Source organism: Pseudochaenichthys georgianus, chromosome 20, assembly GCF_902827115.2.
Source record: "Pseudochaenichthys georgianus chromosome 20, fPseGeo1.2, whole genome shotgun sequence".
Taxonomy (NCBI): Eukaryota; Metazoa; Chordata; class Actinopteri; order Perciformes; family Channichthyidae; genus Pseudochaenichthys; species Pseudochaenichthys georgianus.
Genome location: NC_047522.1, coordinates 22,246,623 through 22,258,707, shown reverse-complemented (window position 1 = coordinate 22,258,707; position 12,085 = coordinate 22,246,623). Strand labels below are relative to the sequence as shown.

The 12,085-nt window shown below is 39.8% G+C and overlaps 2 protein-coding genes and 1 long non-coding RNA gene across 4 annotated transcripts; 2 read left to right on the top strand and 1 right to left on the bottom strand.

The window, feature by feature from the left end:
• Positions 1-1,240: 1,240 nt before the first annotated feature.
• On the top strand, positions 1,241-2,883 carry LOC117465897 (protein MIX23-like). 2 transcript variants are annotated; one of them, XM_034108990.2, is made up of 4 exons: positions 1,241-1,343; positions 1,792-1,938; positions 2,560-2,619; positions 2,703-2,883. In XM_034108990.2, the coding sequence occupies exons 1-4, from the start codon at positions 1,245-1,247 to the stop codon at positions 2,751-2,753; spliced, it is 357 nt and encodes a 118-aa protein (XP_033964881.2). In that variant the 5' UTR covers positions 1,241-1,244; the 3' UTR covers positions 2,754-2,883. The 2 variants fall into 2 exon arrangements, with proteins under 2 accessions (XP_033964881.2, XP_071063015.1); XM_071206914.1 differs by lacking the exon at positions 1,241-1,343 and adding an exon at positions 1,523-1,643.
• A 418-nt stretch (positions 2,884-3,301) lies between these two features.
• Positions 3,302-6,255, top strand: LOC117465592 (uncharacterized). Its single transcript, XR_004554197.2, has 4 exons — positions 3,302-3,355; positions 5,700-5,817; positions 6,033-6,070; positions 6,194-6,255. It is a non-coding gene; the product is annotated as an uncharacterized lncRNA (long non-coding RNA).
• Positions 6,256-6,586: 331 nt separating this feature from the next.
• Positions 6,587-7,575, bottom strand: LOC117465998 (cystatin-B-like). The gene is made up of 3 exons (XM_034109127.2): positions 7,458-7,575; positions 7,264-7,365; positions 6,587-6,918 (listed from the first exon to the last, which is right to left on the bottom strand). The coding sequence occupies exons 1-3, from the start codon at positions 7,533-7,535 to the stop codon at positions 6,790-6,792; spliced, it is 309 nt and encodes a 102-aa protein (XP_033965018.1). The 5' UTR covers positions 7,536-7,575; the 3' UTR covers positions 6,587-6,789.
• Positions 7,576-12,085: the final 4,510 nt, after the last annotated feature.

The following is a 12,085-nucleotide window of genomic DNA, read 5'->3' as shown; positions in this document are numbered from 1 at the left end:
CTTCATATTCATTGTGTTAAGTACGTTATGCTGTTAGAAATGGATGTTGGAGCTCCCACACTTTTTATAAATTAATTGCAGGCAGACAATGTACATGCAAGCAGCAACATGTGTCCCAGCTGAAAAGGACAGATTTAAAGTAGAGTAAATACATTTTAATTACATAGTGATTATAACATGTACATTTTCAGAAAGCTGTTTAGTCACTTTCTCAACAATATGTTTCAGCTAATGGAAAAAGTATTTGGATAATAATGAAATGAAGGCAAACTATTTGTACCATGACATGACAGAGTGGACATTTTAAGCTTGACAACATCCAACTACACACATAATATGATTACAATTATGAAATATACGTTTAAATACGTACTCTGCCACTGTCTGAGCCTCCATTGAGGAAAGACAAAATGGTGGTAGTCACTGAAAACATCATATGGTTTTTTACAGGGGCAGTTACCCCTTAATGACAGGGTGGACAGCAATGTCAGGGACACTTGCAAAATGTTCAATATTATTATGAAAATAGAATATACATGATCAAAAGGACTCGTTTTTATCAGATAACTTGTTGTGGACAATAAAACCATACAATTATTTTGAAAAGTTAGTATCATTTATTCACTTATTACACACTGCAGTTAGCAGAGCAGTGTGTGGGACATGCCAGAATCACGTACATCCAATGATAAAATACGGTATACAATGAAGGAAACACATTTCAAGAGACTCATCATTGTACTGATACGTGTGTACATGTTTGGCCATTTATAATAAGACCTCAGAGTTTCATTATTCTGCCACATTTTCACGATGACTGAGCGATTCTGATGGGGACACCAAGGTTACTTTATAGTGACTATTATACTTTTTATTTATTATATATTGACTATTGATTGAAATTCTAAATCAAGGTGTGTCTCCCTGTTCCGTTTGACTCTCCCACCCATTTGATAACAATTATTTATACACATACAAATGCATTTCCTTCTCCGGGGAAGTCAAAGTCAACTTTATAGAGAGTAGGGAGTGGTAGAGAAACTCTGATTGTACAGTTTGAATTTTACATAAACTTTTAGACAGCTCAGAAAGGAGCAAAGTGAGTCCTGTTCCTGACGTTAGAGGGCTCCAAACACCAGCAGCTGAGAGTGTGTGTCATCACTGCTAATCCTCCTGGATCAGCAACAATAATGCTGAGGGCAGCAAATAGGTCAGGGTATGAACAGTTTGCCATTTGGAAAGATATGACTTACAGTAAATGTGTGTTGCTTAAAGCAGGGGTGGGGAACCTCCGGCCCCCGGGCCGTATACGACCCGCGAGACCATTTGGTATGGCCCTCGAGGTAATGTATAAACACACGCAAAAAAGAAAAAAATTAAAGAAATCTAGACCGCAAAATAATTAAACAAGTGAGTGCCTGTTTTTCCTGGACAAGGTCAGGGTCATTGAACACAACACAAGCCTAACATGTCATCACGTGGTATCTCTGACAGGGGTGTAGGTGGCTGTGTTTTAGTTGTAAACCCAGTGGCGATCTGTTCATCTGTCATACTGATCATACAGTCAATAGCTTTGTTGTTATTAGCATCTGGTTAGCTAGCTGTGCTAACGAATATAAGAAGCTTGTTCTCCATCCAGTGAGGTAAAGGCACATCTTTATATGATCATTATAGCTATCAAAAAACAAGAGAATAAAGCAAACGGGTATAAAATACTATATACTACAACCAAACCTCGTAGCTTTTTCACATCACACTGATGATCAACTATTTATATCATGTGTTCCACAGATGATGGAGGCCCATCTGACCAGAGATAAAGCTATCAAATCCTGTATCGCCCAAACATCTGAGGTGATGGGACAACTGCGAGAAGAGAGAGCGAAAGACAGCGACAACCTGGTGCTCCTCAGACAGCTCGGGAAGGAGCAGACCAAAGTGAGTCCTGTTCCTGACGCTAGAGGGCTCCAAACACCAGCAGCTGGGAGAGACATCTGCAGCAGGAGGAGTCTCCCTCAGTGGCGCTTCACCCAAATCACCAACAACGAACATTTTCACAATTTATTTGTATATTTAATTTACTATAATCTACGGAAACATGTCCCAGTTGGTCAGGGTAATCTTCTAAAGTCACTGTGGACAGATTTAGAGACTATTTCTTCAGAAGAAAGGAGTTAAAAGGAAAACGGGATATTACTACCTTCCGTAACAAACTTCTGGATACAGTTTTAATAGATGTGTGTGTGGACTCGTTATGTAAACTAATTTGTAGGCAAAAAAATGTAATATATAATTGATAAAAGTTGATCATCGTACTTTGTGTGAAAATAATACATTTTAATCAGGAGAGACTTTGTTTTGAGGGTACTATTATCATATGTATTGCTTTGCCATATATACAACAGTTTGAAATGAGAAGAGAGCAGATTTAAACAGCAGCGCTATGATTGGCTAAGAGAGTGAACGCTGATCTAATCACTGATTGGACGAGAGAGAGACTTGTGAATGAATCTGCGCTGACCTTCATTTAGTAACGTCCTTTTCCTCCCTTGTCTCCAGTTAAAGCTGATGCAATCAGAGCTGAACGTTGAAGAGGTTGTCAATGACAGAAGTCTGAAGGTAAGCTCACAATAATCAGAACATCCCATAATCACACTCCACTGCGGTGTCCTTATCTGACGTTCCTGACTCCCTGTGTTCAGGTTTTCAGTGAGAGGTGCAGAATCCACTACACGCCTCCGAAGGTGAAGTGAAGCTCCGCCCGATGCTTTACTCGAGGTTCAAGTCCAGACTGGAGCTGAGAGTGTGTGTCCTGCTGTGGAGCGCGTGCACACACACACACACACACACACACACACACACACACACACACACACACACACACACACACACACACACACACACACACACACACACACACACACACACACACACACACACACACACACACACACACACACACACACACACACACACAGTCATGCCTGTGCTTCTCCAAAGGGAGCAATTGTAAAAAAAAAGATGTTTTTTTAAAAAGACAATGAAATGTTTTCAAGTGCCATGTGTCGTCTGTGATTTCAATCATTTGGGGGAACTGAGATAGAGCTTTATTGATCCATGTAGGGGAAATCCAACCCAGTCTCATAAAAAAACGTGTAATAACTACGTTGGTCCACAACGTAGGACGTAGTATTTCTACAAAAACGCCTCTGAAATTGTAAGATCCCTACGTTTTTTTTCACCATTCATTCCAATGGCTGGCGTCTATGTCACGTGATCTTCACATTTCTCCCTGCAGAAAAAAAAAACATGGCCGAACTTCGTTTTATTCTCGGTGGAAAATGCCTATTTTAAGGTTAGTTTGGCGATTAAAATGCCTTTTGATGTCATTTGATGCGAGAAATATGAGTTGTTATTTCAGATTATGTGTGCAGTGGATGTACATGATCTTTAGTTTGCTAGTTATTACCAGTGATGTACCTGAACGCGTTCAATGAACGATCGTTCATGAACGATCGTTCATGAACGCGTTCATATTTTGGGCGAACGTGAACTGAACGTACTGTATTTCCGCTAGATGAACGTAATTAAGAACGCGTTCATTCTCAGCGCTGTATAACGGCGTTCAAAAGTGCGTTCATTCTCAGCACTGTATTATAACGGCGTTCAAAAGTGTGCCAGATTTCATATGCCTTTCAGCCGAAAACCCAGTTAAAACTAGGCTTCAAAATAATGCGGAAAACCACCCAATCTGGCAACAGCAAGCTGCCTGTGACGCGTACGCGCCTGTCACCCCTGGCTGTCGCACTAAAATATAAATATACTAAATATATCAGACTCCTCACAACAAACAATGCGGAACCGCGGAACCGGCGAGCATTGAATGAATGAATGAATTAGTATGGACGAAGCCGAGAGCAGCTGCAGCAGCACTCGCTCAGAGTGAGACTCTACGGCAGGGGTGGGGAACCTCCGGCCTCCGGTCGTATACGGCCCGCGAGACAATTTGGTACGGCCCTCGAGGTAATTTATAAACACACGCAAAAAATAAAAAAATGAAAGAAATCTAGACCGCAAAAAAATTAAACAAGCGAGTGCCTGTTTTTCCTGGCCAAGGTCAGGGTCCTTGAACACAACACGAGCCTAACGTGTCATCACGTGGTATATGTCTCGACTGACAGGGGTGCAGTTCTGACGGAGAGCACCAGAACGCCGCTCCAGCACTTCAGAAATGGCAGTACCGATAAGTCCATACACATGCCGCAGTTTCTGCGTGTCTGTGTCTTTAGTTGAAAGCCCAGTGGCGATCTGCTCATCTGTCACACTGATCAGACAGTCAATAACTGTGTTGTTATCATTAGCATCTGGTTAGCTAGCTATGCTAACGAATATAAGAAGCTTTGTCTACAACCAGTGAGGTAAAGGCACATCTTTATAGGATCATTATAGTTATAAAAAAAATAAGAGAATAAAGTAAACAGGTATAAAATACTATATGACAGTTATTAATAAAGAAGAATACAGTTTGAAAGGGGAGTGATTTGTCAAATATCCATAAATTAAAAGAAAATCTGCTTACAGTTGTGTTTGGGTGTTGAGAGATGTGTCCATATATCTCCTAATGTTGCTCTCAAAGTGCAACAAATCTTCCCAGGGGAGCATGCCCCCCCACTTAAATCATGTTCACATGGATAGGAAACTAAATACATTTGCACACATCTTGTGTCCATATCTTTCTGTGTTGGTGGTCACGCCACACCCGTGCATGCATACGCGAGTCATGGTGAGATATCTGGATTCAGAGGTTGCTTTTTCTTTGCACAGAATGAAATGAATGGGCTGTGATTTTAGTTTTTTTAAGCAGAGGTCAATAACTTGTACGGCCCTCTGAGGATATTGTAAACATTGAAATGGCCCATTAACATCGTACAGGAGACAAATAATAGCTCGCAGCAACGTATTGAAAAAAGAACTATGAACTATAAATTAGTTCATTTTTGAAACCATGAACTTTAGTTCAACATTTTGAATTATGAACTATGAACTGAACTAGTTCATTTTAAAATGTGTGAACTGTGAACTAGTTCATGTAGAAAGTGAACTTTCCCAACACTGGTTATTACGAAGATTACTTCAAGAAATTGTGTCTTTTCAACGTTTTCATTGTTACCAAGGTGGTTGCTAGGGACGCTGGAATTCTGAGCAGGCATTAGCTTAAGCTCAGGACCCAGATCAGCTATTCTCTAACGGGGCTGAAATAGAGGGAGATGAGGGATGTCTAAGAAACTCTGGAGTATTTTTATTTTACAGATTGAATTTTACATAAACTTTTAGACAGATTTTAATACGAGAATGCAACCATTAAGTATTGCACTTTTGAAACAGGTTATCGGGTACAAATAATGTGATTTCACGACACAACATGTATTTAACAGCTTGAGCTACAAAATGCATCTCTCAAAATCTAACTAGTGGACTAACTCTTTGAGTCACAAAAGAGTTCATATGTTACAAAAAGGCAATCAGAACTTTGTTTGTCTGCAACAGCAAAATGCTTCTTGATGCAACAATATTATCCAGAAATTAACACATGTAATTATAATGATATACATAAAGGACATTTGTCTGCACAATGATTACTTTGACCTTTTATACTTTAAATACATTTGGCTGATAACCCTTTCTTCTTTTTATCAAAGTAACATTTGAATGCAGGACTTTCTGCTTGTGATGAAGTATTTTGACAATAATGTTGTGGTGCTCAAGTGAAGCCTCTGGAGCGGCCGGTGAATCCAGAACCCTCTCGTCGTGATCCTGGTGAGTTTGGTTCATTTCTGAAGAAATCATTTCCAAATTGTTGTTCAGGCAAAAATACAAATGAATGTATAAAATGCACTTCTTTCTCCAGGGTAGAAGTATTTTCTTATACATAGTTTTATATTAAATAAAAAATAATCAATAACAAATAATAATAACATTTTTTTCTTTTATTATTATTTGTATTTATTGTTTCTTTCTCTCCTCTACTGTAGTAGTGTGGTAACAGAATATGATACTTCTTCACAGCCAGGTGATATCTTTGTGTGTGGAGTTATACAAGCTGTTTTTAGGCAACAGTACATTTAATATATTCCATATTTAAATAACTAGTCAGTCATCAACATTTGATCTGTGTGTCCTTCCTTGTCTCCAGGTAAAGGGTGTGCAATCAGAGCTGAATGTGGACGATGTTGTCAGTGACAGAAGTCTGAAGGTAACCATTTTAATCAGTAATGTTATATGTTTACACCTCTGTCATTATCTTTGGCTTCACTCAGGAAAGATGGCAGTCACTTTCTTAAATCTGAACAATGTGTGAAACCTGTTTTCTCCTTAGAGGCACATCAAGTAACTGAGAGTGAAACATGCTTCCTGGTTTTTGAAATCAAAACTCAACATGAGAATCCGTGTCTGTTTTAAGATGCGTAAAAACTAAAGGGTTACCTTTTTATCATTTATAATGATTTACTCCAGCCAAGATTACAACTATTTTAGAAATCAGACTTCACTAAAGAAAATCAAACGCTACACACAAGAACCAGAGGACATATTTTGAGATTTGTAATGCTTTCTTTATTATTTATTTAAAAGGAAATGCGTTCAACTTGCTGCTACCCAACACCACATATCTGTATCTCTGTGTGACGGATTCCAAATCATTCTTTAATCATTTCAGGATAAAGAAGTAGAGCATTTTAATATCAGACTGCTGCCTTTAAGTATTACACTGTTGATAAGATCATGTCAACGTTAAAAAGTGCAGAGGGGGTCGTCTTTGGTGTTTCCTTGTACGACGTTGACCAGCTCAACCTTTCCTCCATTACAAGGAAGTTGTTGGAAGACACTCAGATGAATGTAGTCCTCCTCTCCAGCAAAGACCTGCAGGAAAGAGAGGGGAATGTCACATCTGAAAATATAAATCTGATAAATGTGAAGCTTCTGTCAAACTGGAGTAAACTGTCCTGCGATGAATTGGACCTGCAGTAGATTTAAAGAGCCCTATTCTGCTGTTTGGGTTTGTGTCTCTGTCCGGTGTGTTCTATAGGTTTTAGTGCATGTCGTCTGCAAAGGCTACAATCCCTGTCTTCCCTCCAGAGGGAGTTTCTGTCCGTGCGTCCCCCCCTAAATGTATTTGGTTAATTGATTATTCTTGTATATGATATAAAGACAAACACGCTATCTGAGGCTTTCACGCTTTTTTTCATAAATCTCAATATTCCTTACCTTTATGGTGAGGTATGGTCCTGCCGCAAGTGCTAACCGGTATTTCACTGCTTTGTACACCACATACTTTTGGTTGAATATGTTCTCCACTTGATCCTTCACCTGGGTACAAATGAAATACAAACGTATCATTAGGCCAGACCAGAGGGTAGTCTGTGGAGCTTGTGAAGAATGAACGTAGATTGAGAACTCACCGCATCACAAGTCTCCTGAGTCTCCTCAGTAGCGTCCTTTGTTCCGCTCCATCCTCCACACATCATTTGATTTGCCATTGTCACTAAGAGAAGTTAGTCAACTGTCAAGTGTCTCAAGTGTTTTGACTTTGTATCAAATGCATGCATGTATTTATACACCTGGATACTCCTTCATGCTGGGTGGAGCTGCAGGTGTGTCCACAACCCTCACATGATCCTGAGTTCTGATTAATTCTGATGAAATATTATCTAGATTCTTGTGAAGGCTTTGAAAAAAACATTTATGAAATGCACTTCCTTCTCCAGAGTGGAAAGTATTTACTTATGCAAGCTACATAGGTTTATATTTATTCAAAATAATCATTAATAAATCACGTTTTCTTTATATTATTATTATGATAATCATATCAACAACTCCACAAGTAGGAGTTTTATGTTGCTTTAGAGTCAGTATCACCATACGGTGCATTTGAGACTTCCCCATTTCCAAGAAAGAAAGATGAGATTTTCCATTGAACTTCATATTCATTGTGTTAAGTACGTTATGCTGTTAGAAATGGATGTTGGAGCTCCCACACTTTTTATAAACTAATTGCAGGCAGACAATGTACATGCAAGCAGCAACATGTGTCCAAGCTGAAAAGGACAGATTCAAAGTAGAGTAAATACATTTTAATTACATAGTGATTATAACATGTACATTTTCAGAAAGCTATTTAGTCCCTTTCTCAACAATATGTTTCAGTTAATGGAAAAAGTATTTGGATAATAATGAAATGAAGGCAAACTATTTGTACCATGACATGACAGGGTGGACATTTGTGGCTAATATTATCATGTCATGAGCACATGGTGGACCCTCAGTTAGCAACATGATTCAGTTAGCAAGGTGACTGTGTACTGTGTAACAAATATATTTCGAATTTCTGAAAGGTTTTTATATTCATTGACATTTCACTATGACAGGATATGTTAAGCTTGACAACATCCAACTACACACATAATATTATTACAATTATGAAATATATGTATAGACATTGCAATCAGTTGAAAGCTATTTGCGTCCCTTTATGACGCTGAAGGAGCCTAGGAGCGTCACAACTGGACGCCACGGACACTGACCAAACGTCGCTCCTGGACGCTTAGGGAGTGAGAGTGTGTTGTTGAGAAATGCATTTCCAGGGAAGTCAAAGTCAACTGACAACACTTCTTCAGAAATCCTAAATCAAGGTGTGTCTCCTTGTTCCGTTTGACTCACCCACATAAAAAAAATAAGAGCATAAATGAAAAACAGTTATGAAATACTATATGACAGTAAAACAAGAATACAGTTTAAAAGGAGAGTGATTTGTAAAATATCCATAAAGAAATACAAAATCTGTTTCCAGTTCCGTTTCATTTGGGTGTTGAGATGTATCCATAGATCTCTTCATGTTGCTCTCAAAGTGCACCAGATTGAACTTCAATATTTATCCCCCCGGACCCCCCCTAGAGGAGGTGAGGTCCGCCCCCCTCTCATAAAAATATAGCGCTTTACCCCTGCTTGCACCTACAGTATATGCCGTGAGCTGATTATCGAGCCTTCACTGTAACAGTCACGGGTGCACAGTGTTCACGTAATGTACAACAATTGAAAGCCAGTTATTATCATAGATGTGCCGCAAATATGACTACCAAATTAATTTGCAAGAAGTAAAGTTAACGTTAATAGTACCATTAAAATAAAAAGTCGTAAATAAAGCAAGTGAAGTAGGCTACATTTAATAAAGCCGTGGAGGGAGTTTATAAACCTGGTTAAAGAGTAACCGCCCTTACGGGACGCTTTTAATAAGTAAAGCGAATGCGCCAGCAAGACGACCCTTCACCATGGCCTCATATTGGTTGGGGGACTTTGAAATTGTTTTTGCACAGAAAACATCCAAGCGCCGAGCAGATTGCAGAAATCTGAGAGGAGACATTTGACGAGCGCAGTCAGGGCACAGGAGCAGCCTGCGTGTGCAACACACTCTCACTCCCTAAGCGTCCAGGAGCGACGTTTGGTTAGTGTCCGTGGCGTCCAGTTGTGACGCTCCTAGGCTCCTTCAGCGTCATTAAAGGGGCGCAAATAGCTTTCAACTGATTGCAATGTATTCCCATCTGCGGCGGGATTTGACGCTCATGGAAGCACGGCATTCGTTTGTGTCGGCTGCCCTTAAAAGCAATGTGAGCGTCCATTCCCATTGGATAACGGAGAATTGTACGCCCGGAAGTAAGTATTCCCCTTACTGTCGATTGATTTTACAGTGATATCTGCACTACTCATCGACTAAAAAACACCAGATTATCCTTGTTAATTACACAACATTGATTGGTTTAAATTGTGTGCAATGCTTTTGTATTTTTCCCCTTCGATTCGGAGAAACAATGTTTTTTCGGAGTAAAGGATGGCAAGAAGACACTACACTACCCAGAATCCCCAGCTATCGTTTGGACTACACCATGTGCTCTGTTTGACAAACCCCGTTTTTTTTAACATTCATTCAATGGCTGGCGTCTATGTCACGTGATCTTCAAATTTCTCCCTGCAGAAAAAGAAAACATGGCCGAACTTCGTTTTATTCTCGGTGGAAAATGCCTATTTTAAAGTTAGTTTGGCCATTAAAATGCGTTTTGATGTCATTTGATGCGAGAAATATGAGTTGTTATTTCAGATTATGTGTGCAGTGGATGTACATGATCTTTAGTTTGCTAGTTATTACGAAGATTACTTCAGGAAATCGCGACATTTTCATTGTTACCAAGGTGGTTGCTAGGGACGCTGCTATCGATATTATTTCTGTTATGTTGTGTAACTGTAATACCGCTTTCGTCACATTAGTATGCATAGAAAGTGACAGGGTGGACACTCCCCCAATTATGCAAATGAGCTAAGTCCGTCTCCCATTGGCCAATGAGCTAAATCCCGTCTCCCATTGTCCCGCCCCCCATTCTTTGATGTGTGTGTTATCAGATTGGAGTGAAAGCCCCCCCGGCGTAGTTCTTTGATGTACTGTATAAGTGCTCTCTTTAAAGTTAAGGTATTTGACCCCTGCCCCTGAGAGTTGAGTAATTAGCCTTGTAATCAGATATGAGTGAAAAGCCCCAGGCAGTCCCTTTTGTTGTCTAGTTCTTTCATGTATTGATTAAGCCAGTCTCTTTAAAGTTATTTGACCCCTGCCCCTCAGAGTTGTGTAATTAGCCTTCTGATGTATGCCCTTTGATGTTAATCTCTGTATAAGTGCCTACCCTCCCTCCTCCCAGCCTCCCTCCTTTGCCCCACCCCTCCTGAGGCTATGAGCCAGCAGAGGAGGGTATAGAGATATGCTCAAAACTAAATAAAAAAAAGACAGACAATTCAGCTTACCAAGTCACCTTTTTCAAAAAAGAAAAATGGGCGGGAGACGTCTCGATAAGGTTTAATCATCGAGAGGCCTGTGTAACAACTTACCACCATCCGTCTGAAGCGGCCAGTCAGAGAAACGAATGCAGCATCTGCGAGGGGTTCAGACGCCTACCTGCCTGTCAGCCTGTGCACAAACTTATCTCGCGCCCTCTTTTGGTCATGGACGCGTTCGTGGGGGGTTGGAGGAGGGGCTCAGGGAGGAAGGGGCAGACTTTCTCCCGGTTGTGTACTTTCAAACTCAAGATGGTTTCTCCAAATGACCTACCCCCTACCTTTAAGAACAATTAACACACACACACACACACCACACACACACACACAACACACAACACACACACACACACACACACACACACACACACACACACACACACACACACACACACACACACACACAACCACACACACACACACACACACACGTTGGAGCTGGCCTTTTGATGGACTACCTATGTTGCAAATGTATTATCTTTTCAATTTACACACGGCATCTATTGCCACGTCTGTCCGTCCTGGGAGAGGGATCCCTCCTCTGTTGCTCTCCCTGAGGTTTCTCCTATTTTTCCCTTTAAACTGGGTTTTCTTTGGAAGTTTTTCCTTGTACGATGTGAGGGTCTAAGGACAGAGGGTGTCGTATTGTCATACTGATATTCTGTACACACTGTGAAGACCACTGAGACAAATGTAACATTTGTGATATTGGGCTATATAAATAAACATTGATTGATTGATTGATTGATGTGGGGTAGAGATAAGCATGGAATGTATGCTGATTTAGGACACTATCTGTGAGTTGAGAAGGAAGAGGGACGGGGGAGGAAAATTCAGAGGATGAAGAAGCAGAAAAACATAACTTGTTTGTAAAACGGACAGCACGTCAGTTTCAAGAAAGATGACACCATGTTTATGCATGACATGCAAAATATCTTGAAGCCCTATAAAACATTTTTTTTAAAAGGTACAAGTATATTGTGTTGAAAATATCGCAAAAGTCGTAATACTATATAATGTATTAGTTGCATGTTGTATTTTGCTAGAAATCACTAGGTAGTTTTTTAAAAAAATATAATGGAAAAAAGGAGAGAAAGACAAAAAACAAAATATCACAGTATGTTGAAAAAATATGAAAAAAAGTAATGTTGTGTTTAAAATAACATGAAAGAAATCAAAGTAACGCCTCTAAAAATCATATATTTTGAAAAGTAAG

Coding starts and splice junctions, on each gene's coding strand:
- LOC117465897 (XM_034108990.2), top strand. CDS start 1,245: ATGACTTACAGTAAATGTGTGTTGCTTAAAGCAGGGGTGGGGAACCTC. Junction 1,939..2,559: donor TCGGGAAGGAGCAGACCAAA/GTGAGTCCTGTT, acceptor CCTTGTCTCCAG/TTAAAGCTGATGCAATCAGA. Junction 2,620..2,702: donor TCAATGACAGAAGTCTGAAG/GTAAGCTCACAA, acceptor CCCTGTGTTCAG/GTTTTCAGTGAGAGGTGCAG.
- LOC117465998 (XM_034109127.2), bottom strand. CDS start 7,535: ATGGCAAATCAAATGATGTGTGGAGGATGGAGCGGAACAAAGGACGCT. Junction 7,366..7,457: donor CTCAGGAGACTTGTGATGCG/GTGAGTTCTCAA, acceptor ATTTGTACCCAG/GTGAAGGATCAAGTGGAGAA. Junction 6,919..7,263: donor GACCATACCTCACCATAAAG/GTAAGGAATATT, acceptor TCTTTCCTGCAG/GTCTTTGCTGGAGAGGAGGA.